Source organism: Crocodylus siamensis, chromosome 2 (genome assembly GCF_052110815.1).
Source record: "Crocodylus siamensis isolate JL-2025a chromosome 2, ASM5211081v1, whole genome shotgun sequence".
NCBI lineage: Eukaryota > Metazoa > Chordata > Crocodylia > Crocodylidae > Crocodylus > Crocodylus siamensis.
Window position 1 is genome coordinate 283,771,181 of NC_143396.1, and position 14,868 is coordinate 283,786,048.

At 46.1% G+C, this 14,868-nt stretch overlaps 1 protein-coding gene across 1 annotated transcript in view; it reads left to right on the top strand.

The window, feature by feature from the left end:
- The first annotated feature begins 478 nt into the window (after positions 1–478).
- Positions 479–14,868, top strand: part of PELI2 (pellino E3 ubiquitin protein ligase family member 2) — a 119,189-nt gene continuing 104,799 nt past the window's right edge. Inside the window, exon 1 of the mRNA XM_090034263.1 lies at positions 479–761. Coding sequence (XP_089890389.1) covers positions 685–761 — 77 coding nt within the window. The 5' untranslated portion in view covers positions 479–684. The remainder of the gene's footprint in view (positions 762–14,868) is intronic.

Consider the following 14,868-nt stretch of genomic DNA (forward strand, 5'->3'; position numbering starts at 1 on the left):
TCACCCCTGCTCTAGAACCTAGCAAACCCCGCTCTAGAACCTGCCCTAGGGCCCCACGCCCATGCTGTAGAGCCCCCTCTAGGGTCCCCACACCCTGCTCTAGAACCCCGCGCCCCTGCCCTAGGGCCCAGCCCTGGGCCAAGGTCCAGAACAGGCCCCTAAATATCAAGCCGTGCAGTGGACCCCAGGGCACAGATTTGGAGGGGGGGGGGTTAGAGCGTGACGTCACTGGTGCCCTAGAACGCGGGCTGGCGAGGTAGAACCCCCGCCGTCCTAGCCCAGGGTGGATGGGGGGTGGCCCGCAGTGGTACGGTCCTCCTCGGACGGGGGCGCTGCTCTCAGCAGAGCGGCCCCTTTAAGACCCACCAGGCGCCGTACTCTATGTTTACATAACAGAGCGGGCCGTACCACCGCCGGCCCAGCGGGGGGGAGCCGCGAGGCGGTGCAGCCAGGAAGCGGCCCCGCGCGGTTCGGGGAGGCGAGGCGAGGCGAGGCGGGGCTCGCCCGGGGCCCGCCCCCGCCCTCGGCGCCTCCCCCCCGGGGCGAGGTGGTACGTCCCCGCCCCTCGGGCCCCCCCGCCCCCCGCTCGGCAGCGGCGGCGGCGGCGGCGCGGGCAGCGCGGAGCGCGGCGGCAGCGGCCCCGGTCGGTCGGTCCCGGCCCGGGTCCCGGCCCAGCGCGGCCCCATGTTTTCGCCGAGCCAGGAGGAGCACTGCGCGCCCAACAAGGAGCCCGTCAAGTACGGCGAGCTCGTCGTGCTCGGGTGAGCCCGCCCGCCCCGCGCCTCCGGCGGGCTGTAGGGGACCGCGGGGGTCTAAGAGCCTGGGGGCGTCTGGGTCTGTAAGGGGACTGTAGGGACCTGGACCTTCCGGGGGCTGGCTCTTTAAAAGTCTGTAAGGGTCTGGGTCTGTAGGGGTCTGGGTGCAGAGGGTCTGTCGGGGCTGGGGTCGGGGCCGGCGGCGCGGCGCTGCAGCTCCCGGCGGGGATGCGGCTCCTGCTGGTGTGCGGGCTCGGCGGCCGTGACCCCCCCAGCCCTTTTGTTTCAAGGACAAGAAATGCCCGGCGCTGGGCTGCGGGGCCGGGGGAGAGGGGGCGGCGGAGCAGGTCGCTCCCGGCTCGGCTCGGCTCGGCTCGGATTCGGTTGCATAAATCCGTGTTGTGTTGCAGATGCGCGTGGTGTTGTTGTTGTTCTGCGCGCAGCTGGAAGCGCCGGCGCTTTTTAGTTGCTGCTTCAATTTTAGCTGGATTTTGAACGGACGTGACTGGCCGTGGCTGGCAAAGAGCCCCGGCGCGGGTCGTGACCGCGGAGGTTGCGCTGCGAGTCTCTCCCCCCAGCCCAGACGCGGTGCCTTGTCTCGATTCATCCAGGCCAAGGACCTTGCTCTTCCCTGGAGCGCAGGTCTGTGCGGTAACAGGAAACTTTAGAAATGAATTTCAGTCCACTGGGAGACGTGTTTTGTTTTGTTTTGTTTTGTTTGAATAGGTTGTCATGCACTTTTCTCAGCTTGCCGAATCGACCGTGGCGTTGCAAACAGCTGATGATTTATCAGACTTCTTAAGGTCATTTTTTTTTTTTTGGCTGAGATCTCCGGGGTAGTGCATAAAGGACAACGCTTGAAGTTATCAGAGGCCTGAAGATGTACCAAGAAGTGGAAGGAAACTCCTTAACTTAGCAGAGCCTCAGCTTGGTCTCGTTCGGCATGTTTAGTTTCCTCTTTGTGATTACAGCAGACTTGATAAACTACACTGCACTTGAGCGACTGAGAGTGCAGGGGTAGGACAATACCAGAAAAAATGCTCCGGTGATTACATTTCCATTCCGGGCCAAACCTGATCTTATGGTCACAGGTGCGACTCTGCTTTCCCACCCCCTTCTTTAAAAAAAAAACTAAACAAAACCTTAATTTCCTCCCCAAACTGAGAATGCTCAGTCGCTGCATCGTGCCATAAATAGCACAAAGCAGCATTGAATCAGTGCTAGGAACTCGCAGAACAGCTTGAGCATCTGCGCGGAGTTCTAAAAATGTAATCCAGAGTCGGCTCGGCGTTTTCTTGTTACCTTTGCACGAAAGCAAAGAACAGGGGGGGACCTAATCCTCCAAAATGAAGCTTCAAACTGAAAAAGTCTCATAATGTCTCTTCTGACAGTTATGACAAGCGATAAAAATGACCTAACAGCTCAAATTAAGAGAGAAATTCTTTTGGTTAGATGACTGCCTACCTAGTTTAAATGGTGATGTGCGTTGGCCAATTAACTTTCCTCAATCTTGAGGTCTGTAAGATTAGTTTAATTTAGATGACTATAAGCTGATTTTGTACACTGAAACCAACTTATTATGTAAACCAGTTTCATAAGTAAAGCATTTTCCCCTTTACCACCACTCTTTTTTTTATTTTTTTTAGTAGTTGGGTGTGTGTCATACAAGAGTTAAAACTTAACAATAGAAGAAAACCCTCTAATGGGAAAACTGTGCTTATTGCCAGAAGATGAATATGTTCATCTGAGAGACTGTCTAGCGATAGTTGTGATTGCTCGTCTGCATGTTAATGCGATAGCAGGGGAAAGCCTAAAGCGTTGCGAGTCAGTCACCACTGCAAATACATTTTTAATGTCCTTTTCCCAGTAGTCCATCATGTATTCTGGGTGTGCGTGTGTGTAAGTGATGTGACAATTCGCATTTGGTCAAGACTTTTTTCCCTAGTCTTACAAGACCAATATTGCAGTGAATAAACACACATTTATGCAAACTAGACCAGACAGGTCATAATAGCTAGCAAAGAAAAGAGATAATCTGCTTGATTGTGAATGGCCTCCTGTAGTGTTGTCTGGTCCCCAGAGTTTCAGGCTTCCTTTCCAGTGCAGGAAGCGCATTATACCTTTCTCTTGGAGTTCATTTGAAGTAAGCTGCTGTCTCTCCCAATTAATAGACCATTGTTGGAAAAATAGTTGCTGCGAAGGACCAAATGCAAAGAGGAATGATAGGTGAATAGAAAATGAGACCAATTTAACCATAATTGTAACTTAATTGGGTAAATAATATATTTCTCTGTTTGATATTTTGGGTATTATTTGCCTTGCATCGCAAAACAAATGGTGATAATGGTAAATACATATGTGGGGGAGAGCAAAGCAGAGTTCCCAAGAGCATTGTGCTATGTACTGTTTAGTTTTGAATTGCATTGTGTAGACCAGTGGTTTTCAACCTGTGGTCTGCGGATCCCAGGGGGACGGCAGACTATGTCTAAGGGGTCCATGAAAGATGACTATCATCCATCAAAAGTATGTGAATACCCATGCTTACAATTCAAAGGGACCTCCATTCAAAATTTTGTAGGGCCCACAAATGAAAATAAAGGTTGAAAATCTCTAGTATAGACCAAACCCAGCGTAAGTGCTGCCCACTATGCTCTTTATTATTCTTTTTTACTTAAGGTAGAGGTTCCCAAGCTTTTTCCTATTGTGTACCTCCTTCCACATTTAACAGCTGCCTGAGGACCCCTCCCAGCATACGTCTTATATTTTAACCCCTTAAATGCCCATTATTATAATGAAAATTAAATCCACCATTACACAGTTTCTCCTACGTACCCCCCAGAGATGTCTTGTGTACCACAGTTTGGGAACCCTTGACTTGGGGGAACCAGGCTGCTGCCAGTATTTTTAAATTACCTTCCCTCTGTGGGGGCTGCTTCAGCATAAATATTCCTTCCCGGTGCTGAATATGATGCTGCTGAGCAGTTTTGAGTTTCTCAGATAATTTACTGCCAATTAAAGGATCGTAAATTTAGGAAGGAGAATGGCTGAGAAGCTTGACTTTTTAGCCAATGGCTCTGTGCCATATAATAACTTTTTTTGGGGGGGGGGGGGCTGATGTAAGACTTGTTGAAATCAAAGGACTTTGGATTAGACCCCTTGTAGGCCAGTTAAGTCCTATAAATTACTGGCTCAAAGACTCTGACCTGTAGCCAGGGCCTGTGTATTATATGACAACTGGAATCAATTCTGTACAATTTAGTGCAGTTAGTGAAAAAGTATTCATTGCTAGCTGTGTTAGAAAACCTAAAGTCTCTGAAGTAAACTTAAAAAAAATCCGGCCATTGTAGTAAGTTAAGTGATGCTCGCTAGATAGGTCTCTACATTTTTGTGTGTGCTGTAGATCAGTGGTCTCCAAAGTGGGGTGCACGCAAGACGATCCACTGGGGTGCGGGAAGAAAATATTAGAACTTCTTTTTATATTTATATAAATATACATATATTGGGGGAGCGTGCTCAAGAATTTTTTACTGATAGGGGTGCGTGATCAAAAAAGTGTGGAGACCACTGCTGTAGATTATCTGTAGACTTCCAGTAACCTGTTAAGGTGAATGAGGTAGTTAATGCATGGATCGTAATGCTAAAAAGGGAGCCATTACCAGCATGTAATCTTAGTTCCTGCATAATATGGGCCATTGCACATCCTTGACTAAATCTAATTCCTGCTTGAACTAGAGAGTGCATATCCAGTCTTGATTTATAGATTCTCCATCATTGGAAATATTGCAGCCTCTGGGGGGTCGTGTCAGGATAACTGCGTTCACTAATTGTTAAGGAAAAAAATCTTGATTAAAGTTTTAGTTTATAGGATCTTGCTAAGCCTTTCTCTGACATTGAAGAGCCCTCATTTCTCAAATTTCTGGTCCCCTTGTAGGTGATCCAGTTATAGATTGAATTCCTTGACTGTTTCCCTGTGTGGCATGTTTTCTCTAACTTTTTCTTCTGGCTCTTTCATACATACCCTCAGCTCCATGTCTCCATCTGTCCTGGGCAGACCTTTCTTGGATTGTGACCTCTGGAACTGGATGTGGAGTTCTAGTAGAAACATCATCAGGGAAGATTAATAGGAAATAGTCTTCCTAATCATACTTTGTGTTCTTCTGTTTTAAACTAGACTTTTTTTTTCTCATGACATTACACTTTGGTGTTCACCATGACCTCTAAGTCTTCAGAATTGCTGCTTCCTTTCCTGTAAATCTGGCCTATATTCTTAGATGTCTGATTTCTAACATTACTCCAGGCAACCCCCGCTTAGGACGCTTAATTGATTCCTGAAAAACGGTGTGTTAAGTGGAATAGCGTTAAGCCAAAACCCGTTTTCTCATAAGAACTAATCTAAATAAATATAATTTGTTACCAGGGTGCCAGCAGCAGTGACGTGAGCACTTGGTAGTTCAGGGCCGTCGTTGCCCGCTCGGGCTGCGGAGACGCTGCTGTCGGTCTCCGCCATGCCGGGCGGAGGGGAGGGAGGGCTGTGTCATGGCTGCGGTCGCTCCGGGCGGTGGGAGCGGGGCATGGTGTCTGGGGCTCCCGCAGCATGAGTCATGGCCCGGGTGCAGGTGGGCTAAATCGCACAATGAGGCTACGTGCTGCCTGTGCCCTGTGGCGCTAGTTTATGCTCCCTGCTTGATGCCCGTAAGCGTTGCAACAAAACTTATTGAGCGCGAAGTGGAATCGGGTATGAATGTAAAATGAGCATTATAGTGAAATAGCATTAAGCGAAACTGCGTTAAGTGGGGGTTGTCTGTATTTGTTTGGACCAGTTGTTTCATGTATTGATTTACATTTCTTCGTTCATATCTTCAGACTCTTCCTTTACAGACAAGAGTGGTATGCTTAAAAATGGTGCGTAATTCTGTGATAGCTCACATCCTCCAAAGTCTATGCTTTATGTGGGACCTTGCTGCTGAGTACATGGTGAAAGTGAAGTTCTTTTGTAAGGCTTAACAGACTCGGAAAAGCAGCGACCAATTTTGGGTTATTACACAAATGTGCACAGAATAACAGCAAGTTGTCAGCTAAGGTGAAGATGCGAATCTGTGAGATTTGTGTGCTGTCATCCCTGCTGTATGGTTCAGAAATGTGGACTAGGCATATCAAGAGACTGAACAGCTTCCACATGAGATGTCTGTGTAAGTTCCTGAAAATAAAGTGGGAAGACAGAATACCAAGCACAGAGGTACTGGAGCATGCAGGACTGACACACTTAGAAACTACTGTCAGGAAGAGGAGGTTGAGCTGGATCAACCATGTCAGGAGAATGGGAGAAGACTGTATCCCCAAGAATATTTTATATAGTGAGATTTCAGATGGCTCTAGAAAGCGGGGTTGCCGTTTATGGCAGTACCACCGTGTAGAAAAATGATACGAAGTCATGCAGCATCAATATAGAAAGCTGGGAGGAGCATGCAGAATCCCATCTGGTCTGGAGAGAACATCTGGCATGGGGTGCAACTCAACATGAAGCAGCTTTGATCCAGAGGATGGAAGCAAAGTGAGAAAGAAGAAAGCGGCATGCTGCAGATCTGGACTCCAACTCGGACAACATGGATCTGTGGAAACTTGTAATTCGCTGAGTTGCTTTCGAACTGGGCTTGTCAGCCACAAATGCATTCATCAGGCATCTGACTGTACCTCTTAACGTGAACACCATGATCCATTGGTTGCCTTCATTTATACGTTTGCTTTTGTGGAATATGTTACATGGCAGAGATGCCTTGATGAAGATATTCGAGCAGCTCAAGTTCTGTTGTTGGCTACTGTATTGTGGTGGCTGTTATTCAGACAGATTTTGAGAAACTCTTCTAAAGTGGTGAATAGAAACCTGTACTTGTTTGTTCAAAAGGCATAACTGGAAAGACTTGAGTTTTGAAGGTGCTGAATTTTCTTTACTCTGAAGGTATTCTTTGATACCTTTGTGGCTTAGCACTTGGGTTCATGAAGTCAAAGTTTCGAAATTTTTTTATGGCACGTCTTGAAAAATTTTAGCGGATGTGGTTACTTGCAGACGAATTGCTCAGATAGCAGGGGCATGGCATAAGAATATAACTAGAACTTCAGACTTGATGCAGCAAAATGGTAATGAGGGTTTGAGGAAAGGATGGTAAGTAGCAGCAATAAGATTATATGGTTATACACCAAAAGTTTTATTTAATTTCCTTAGTATAAATGACAGCTCTTTTTTTGTTTTTTGCTGGGTTTTTTGTTAGCTGTTCTAAGATTGTGTTGCTAGATTATTCTGTTTTTGGAGTCCTCAAAGCCTGGGTTGGTGTTGAATGCCTTATTCAGTGTTTCCATGTCAGGGTAAAATCCTAGATAATGTTATGCAAAACAGCCATCATTTTCAACCCCTGATTTACTTATTACCTCTAGGTGGATTTTGACTTCCAGCAGCGTGTCAAGCATGTGAACTTTCAATGTTTGTTAGCAAATGGAATTGAGTACATTCCAGGTCTTAAAATGTAATCCTGCTGGCATGTACAGCCACTAGATTACACATATACGCAAGTGGCTTAGATTTCCAGATTTGCAAAGAAAATGGAAAATAGTTTGCATTTACTCAAAGAAATCAAGTCTGACAAACATTTTCTTGGTTCCTTATCTTTCTGATTACCATACTTCATAAAGAAACCCTTTTCATTAAAATTGATTTGCAGCCTTCAGCGTTCAACTTAACTTCATAAATGCGCTGGTAACTACAGGAGTCTGCTGGTTGCCATTGAACATAGGACTGCAAAGGATCTTGTGGGTTGCTAAGTTCACTCCCCTGCTATTGCAGGTAGTCACATTACAGAATCGCTTCCATAAATGCACTTATCCTTATTTTCTAAGCAGTTCAGCTTTTTTAAATCCCTACTATACAAGTTGGAAGGTTCTTCCTGTACTGAACGGTTGCGTTGGTTAGTAAGCATCTTCCATTTTGCAGCCTAACTCTAGTCATGGCCGGTTCATACCTATTTTGTTTCTGTGCCAATGCTCCCCGTTCTTAGTAGCTCTCTTCCTTGTCTGAAGGGTGTAGGTACATGTCCAATATATATAATTACTCTTATATATGTATTATACACGTACACAAGAGCAGTTTATAGATACACACTCTCACACACACTATATATACAAAATTTAAAAAATTGCTCTCGTATATATGAGCGCGATCCTAGTTGCACGCGACCTTTTTTTGGTTAGGCTAAACAAATGAAACTTTTCTAAGCAGTCCTCTCATGTGATAAACTTTCCCCCAGATCATTCTCATTTGCCTTTGGTACACCTGTTCAAATTTCAGGTTATCTTTCTTGAACATGGTTGCCTAGAAGTATACACAATATTCTAGATAATGCACTGGTGAGTGCTTGCTCTTGCTTGCTGCTTGGAGTACTTGTCTTTCTGTGTCCTGGGATTGGGTTTGCCTTTTTAATAGCTGCACTGCATGTGTGGCTTATTCATCCTGTTATAACTAGTACATCGAAGTCTTTCTCCCTATCTATTGTTTCTAGACCCTAAGCTCCCAGCTTATAACAGATGTTGGTAGTACCTAAGAGCATGACCTTAAATTTTATAGGATTTGGTTCCATTTCTATTACTCCTGATCCTGTAGATAGTTCTGTTCTTTCTGTACAATATTCTGATCCTCCTCTGTACTGATGATGGCCTCCAACTGTGTGGAATTGGCAGACTCTTCTGTTTTGTCCTAAATTCCTTAATGAAAACTTTAGACAAGATTTGATCTCATAGCTTTTCCCTCAAACCCCCCCCCCCCCCAAAAACCCACCCCGAACAAACTGTATGTACTTGCATACCACGTGCACCCGTCCTTCCCCAGATCAGCCCTCCAGGTTGGGATGTGTGGTTTAAGTGGGGAAGCTGATTTTTTGTAACCAAAATAGGAGCATAAAGTCACTGTGTTGCAAAATGACTGCCAGCATCTGATGAAGTGAGCTCCAGCCCATGAAGGCTTGTGATTTTTTTTTTTTTTTTTTTTAATAAGATAATATAATTGTATTTAATCAGTCTATAAATGTGCATATCTGTCTCGTCTTCTGACTAATTCCGCCTACCATGGCTAACTACCTTCCTCTGTCATCTGGAGGGCCAGAGTCCAGTGAAGGTAGAAGCCATTTTGCAGTACATCCTCTCCATGAGAGCGAGCTCTAGCCCATGACTTTATATAGATCTTTTTCTACATTCTGCTTTCCAAAAACAAGTGTGTGTATCTTTGTCTTTTAACTGGGGGGGGGCGCATGGTCCGTGAAGAAAATATGGTAGGAGTGGTGAATGCTAGGCTCCTGACAGCATGTTGACTTGAAGAAAGGGAGAAAACTTAATGGATTTACGGACTTTGCCTCCAATTTCTAAGAATGCCAGGAGTGTGGTGGAAGCAGTACATGCATGGCTCACAGAGTGCATGTTTGTGCAGTGTGCTTTGACTTTTGTCTGGAGAATACCATACGATCGACTTCATGGAAACCTTATCTAGTAGCGAGAAGGGAAAGCAAAAATGGTCTCTGTCCTCATCAGCCAGCATTCCCCCTTATCCAGCTATCCTTCAGGTCCTGATAGTGCAAGGAAGCTGGAGCTGGAGTTGGGATTCAGAAGGCGCTCGCATGGCCTTGTGTGCAAGTGATCTTGTAGTGGCCTTGCCTTGCTCCCTTCCCCTCTCTTGCTTCCCCAGCAGGCAAACTACATAGGTCAGGGATATTGCCTTGTAGCAGGCACTCTTCCAAGTGGCAGAGTAGTACTTCTTAAAAATGCCTGTTGTGATATTTTTCAGACAAGTGACAGGCTCAGAGGCAAGTCAGTCCATCTTCTGGCCAGACTAATTCTTCTAAATAAACGTTTTCCTCCCCCTGCTAAAGCTGTTATGGCACTGAAAGCCAGCTTTGGCAACATCTGTGCTTTTGCGAGGTCTATTTAGACTCTCTTTGTCTGCACTAGGACTTCACAGTGTTAATTTCTTTCTTAATCTGTTTAAAAAGACGTGCTGGCTTAATGCATTTTGTTTGGATGGGAGGGGTAACTTCTAGGCTTTCTCAAAAGACCAAGTGTTGCTGATTTTGAAGGCAATTAATTATCAGAAACTGGAGTGTAGGTAGTTAACGAAGGGTTTTTGAACCCAAAAGCTTGCTTAAAAATTATTCTGCAACTATTTAGTTGGTCTAATAAAAGATATCAGATTCACCCAAAGAACCTTGTCTTATCAGAAACTAAAATTCTTACCTCCCCGCCCCTAGGTTTTTATACTTGCATTTTTCCCCCCTCTTGATGAGGACAGGCACTTTGGAAGGCATAAGCAACTATCTGCCTCATTTAACACTGGTCTTGTGATAAATAGTTTGCCAAGGGTAAAAGTTGGGGCTCTGCAATTTTTGTAAAATTGCACATGCAACTTCTGCTAAATGATCCACAACTGGTAGACTCTGGTGCTGAGCAAAATATCATTCAGCAAGAAACTTTCCACAGCTTCCCAGGGCATAGTTGATCTCAAAAAAACCTCCAGTTGATTTGTTTCACTAGCAAAATGGCTAAAATAGCAATATTGCCACTCTTCTTCAGGCAGAGATGGAAGGGAAATGCTGTGTTTCTAGAACTGGAGTATTGTATTGGCTCACATGCAACATGCACTTTCCACAGCTGATTTTGGAAGGGGCGGGGAGTTGGGGTGTACATGATTTGCAAGGAAGAAAGCTCCCCACAAGGCCGGGAACTAGGGGAGAGCAGTGGTGTTGGTAGCATTAATTGCTGGGGCTGTGGGAGCTGTGGCAATGACTGCTTCACTGCTCCCTTCCTCTGTACCTCCTCTGCACTCTTGCTTTGTATCTGGACCTGTGGGGTACCCCTCCTCCCCAGCTGCATGCCAGATCAGGACAGACCATGGAGCTGGTCCCTGGTCAAACCCAGCATGCCAGGTCCAACCTAGTCCACAGCTCTGGGAGCAGCACATGGAGTGCCAGACTGGGCCCTGCTGCATGGCCCCCAAACCTCTGCTACTTGCTTATAGTCCAAGTTAAAATAGATATTATTCTTTTTTCCCCCCTTTTTATGGCCTTGCAAAAATAGTGTGCACGTTTATGTTCAAGGGTGTGATACATGTGAGAGCTCCTCCCCCCTGCCCCAGTAACTCCAAGAAACTGGGGACTGTGGTGCCGATACCCACACAGTCAGATGGGTCGCCAACTGGCTGGAGGGCCGCACCCAGAGAGTGGGGGGTGGACAGGTCATTTCTGACCTGGAGGGATGTGGGCAGTGGGGTCCTCGGGCCCGCACTGTTCAACATCTTCATCAGTGACTTGGACGAGGGGGTAAGTAGCACCCTGTTCAAATTTGCTGACGACACTAAGATGTGGGGGGATGTGGGCATGCTAGAAGGGGGGAATTGTCTGCAATCAGACCTAGACAGCCCTAGGCTACAGGGGTGGCTGGATGAGACCAGGATGGGATTCAACACTGACAAGTGCAAGGTGCTGCACCTGGGGAGGAAGAACCAGCACCATACCTACAGGCTGGGGAACTCCCTTCTTGTCAGTGCAGAGGCAGAAAAGGATCTTGGAGTCATCATTGATGCCAAGATGAACATGGGCTGGCAGTGTGGGGAGGCAGTCAGGAAGGCCAGCCGCACCTTGTCATGCATCCACAGATGCATCTTGAGCAGGTGCAAGGAGGTGGTCCTCCCCCTCGATGCGGCACTGGTCAGGCCGCAGCTGGAGTACTGCGTCCAGTTGTGGGCGCCGCACTTCAGGAGGGATGTGGACAACATGGAGAGGGTCCAGAGGAGGCTGCTCACATGGTCAGGGGGCAGCAGCGTAGGCCCTACGAGGAGAGGCAACGGGACCTGAACCTGCTCAGCCTCCACAAGAGAAGGCTGAGGGGGATCTAGTGGCCTGTTACAAAGTAGTCAGAGGGGACCAGCAGGCACTGGGGGAGTCCCTGTTCCCCCAAGTGCTACCAGGAGTGACTAGAAATAAGTCACAAGCTGGCAGAGGGTAGATTTAGGTTAGAAATCAGGACGCGCTACTTCACGGTCAGGGCGGCTAGGGTCTGGAACCAACTTCCAAGCGAAGTGGCGCAGGCTCCTACCCTGGGGGTCTTTAAGAGGAGGCTGGATGAACACCTTGCTGGGGTCGTTTGACCCCAGTACTCTTTCCTGCCATGGCAGGGGGTCAGACTTGATGATCTGCTCAGGTCCCTTCTGACCCTAGAAACTATGAAACTCATCACTGCCATGGAATTTAGGCACATTGTAGGTCTTCTCTGACTGTAGACAGCAATTAGTATGCTTTACGGTGATGGAACTAGTCATATGGGTGTTTGGCTGTCTCTTAGTTTAATGTGTTAGACCTTTCTTATGCAAGCGTGGCCTGCAGGATATATGTGCCCCAGTGAATTACAGGGTAACGTTCATCCATCTTATGCAGCAGTCCTAACAATAGCTATATTGCAGCAGAGTTGAGCAACTATACAGCGGGCTGCCTAGGTTCCTGCTATTGTTATGAAACCAGTGTAAAGCTGCAGTATAGTGCCTTGCTCAGTGAAGGATGCAGGGACAAGTGAAAAAGTATCCGTGATGGATGACCAGTCTGTGTGAAAGGAAAGGAAAGGAGGCCAGAAAGCGTTGTGATCTGGTACTTGAGTATGGTCATATTAACTGCCCTCTGCTGTTACACGGTCAGACACAATTCTAGTTCCCCGGGCAGGCAACTTTGCCAATCCATCCTTTTTATAAAAGGGGAAAAACAGCGTTGGCAAAGTAGCTAACTTTGTTCCTTCCCTGGGTGAAACTCATGGAAAGCTTTATTATTCACGTTACAACTGCCATGCTTCTGTTGATGAGGCTTGCAACTTCGCCTTCAGTCTGATGAGCTTATATTTCATTTTATTTCTGAATCCAGTAGGTCAAGTTTATCCTCTCATAAAAGACCTTTACAACAGTATTGCCTAACGAGCAGGTAGACTTTTAACAGATGAATTGCTTTCCTTAAGGGCATATAAATGTCATTGGAGATGACTCTTGCTGACTGTGAAGACGATTAGTTACCGTAAGAAACTAAACAAACTGAAGCACGTGAGATCTTGTGTTGTGTAGTACAAATAAAAACCCAGCGTGCAGATTCCCTGGGGTGTCCTGATAGGAACCAGGATAGAGCTTATTTCGTCTGGCTAGTGGAGTTAATGGGCTGAAACATGCATTTATGTACAGTTGCGCTCTTTCACACGGTACAGCGTAACTTTTACTTTGACTGCCTAAAATTGCTGACTTCAGGGTCATAAATGTACACTACTTCATCGTCCTGTTTCAGTGGAAATAAGGTTGCCATAGGGGCTAGATTGCATTGTTGAGAAGGGTATTAGTAACAGAATAGTTTGTTCTCTGCTTGGCATGCCCCGTGTCATGATCCTATCATTTTGGACCGGATGGATGTTGTCTTACATTTTTTAAATGACTGGCAGATTGGCCAATCAACAAAGCTCTTCTTTGCCTCAAGGCTGCTATCATCCTCCCTTCCACTTCATGTCCTACCTCAAAGCAGCTGCAGGATGCAGTCGTGGTTCTTGGGGGGCAGTGAGGGGAGGAGAAGACGCGCACGAGATACGAGGGGATCTTTCCCATGGTGTTTGAAGCGTCTTGCCACACTTGTCTCCGTTTCCATGCTGGAGGCTGTGTAAACCATGTTTTGAATTGCCAGTTGCCAAGTCTCTGGGAAGGCAGGATGCCATGGAGTGAGCTCTTTCTGTCTCGTCGTGTTAGTGTATTGGTGTTGCGCACCTTTTGTTTCTGGGAATATTCCCAGGTTAGGCCCCCTGTAAGTAGAAAACCAGTCTTCGTAGGCTTGATCCTGCTTAGATTAATGAAAGCAGTAAATCCCAAACTTGAAAGGGATCCTTAAATAGCAGTAGCAGACCACTTATCTTGGAAATGGTGACGTGACTTCTTAGATCTTCTCTGAATGCAGAGAAAATAATTGAAGATCAGAAACTTGCAGACGCCACAGATACTAGCTGTAGGTGCCACATATTCGTCTCCCAGGAAAATCTTTTATTTGCTGTTTAACAAACTGCCTTATTGGACAGCATTTAAGTTATATGACCTTGGGGCTGTGGTTCAGGGTTTTTAGGGCACTGAGACTAGCTGCTTTCAGTTGACTAGTGGTAGGTCTGATTAGTTGACCCTTTGAAAAATCTAAGGAGGGCTCAGCACAATTCTCCCAAAAAACAGGCTAAATGAGATCTGCCTCTTTCTCCTGCCTTTGGGGAGTAAGTGTGCTTTCTCTGCAGTATTTCTACAGTTATAGGACCAAAAGGACTTTAACTTTTGGATTCTTTTTTGCCCCACCTGGAATAAGCAAATGCCAAGTACTGCCCCTAGATTGCTAACTTAGCTCTGCCCCTCTCTCTTGCGCACTTTTTCCCCAAGATGCAGATCTGCCTCTCCCAGCTGCGACAGCAGCCAAACACGTACCTAGTTCTGCTCCTGGTTTTATGAACTGGTAACACACAGACCCCCCTATAACAAGACAAAAGCTTTTCTAGGCAGGGATCTCCAAGACTCCCTGGAAAATCTCAGTGTTGCATATAGTTCTTTTCCAAAGAAACTGAATGCTGTATTAGAAAATACACCAACTGTAGGCTGTTTTGACTTCTGTAATTCAGTCCACTTTCTGATAACATAATACACTAGAAAGGCAAACTTAAGTGGTTTATGCACATTAGACCACTCCACAATTGAACTGAATTTATGAAATGGGTCTCTGACCATGCACTGCTAGTTAGCATATACAGATATTTCTTGAGGTTGGTTCCACAAAATCCTCCCATACTGGAAATGGCTTAAATCCATTGTGATCTGAAGTGACTTATGACATCATGGGGGCGTCTATACATAATGTTTTAATGCTCATTAGCCCATGTTAATGCACATTAAGGGTGCTTATCTGCACATGTGCACCTTTAATGCACATTAAAAATGGCAACTTTAGGCTATTTGCTCCTAAATTTGATATCTACGCATGCAGGTATCAAATTTAGGTGCGAACAGGTAAAGCACATTAACACATGTAGATCTGTTAAA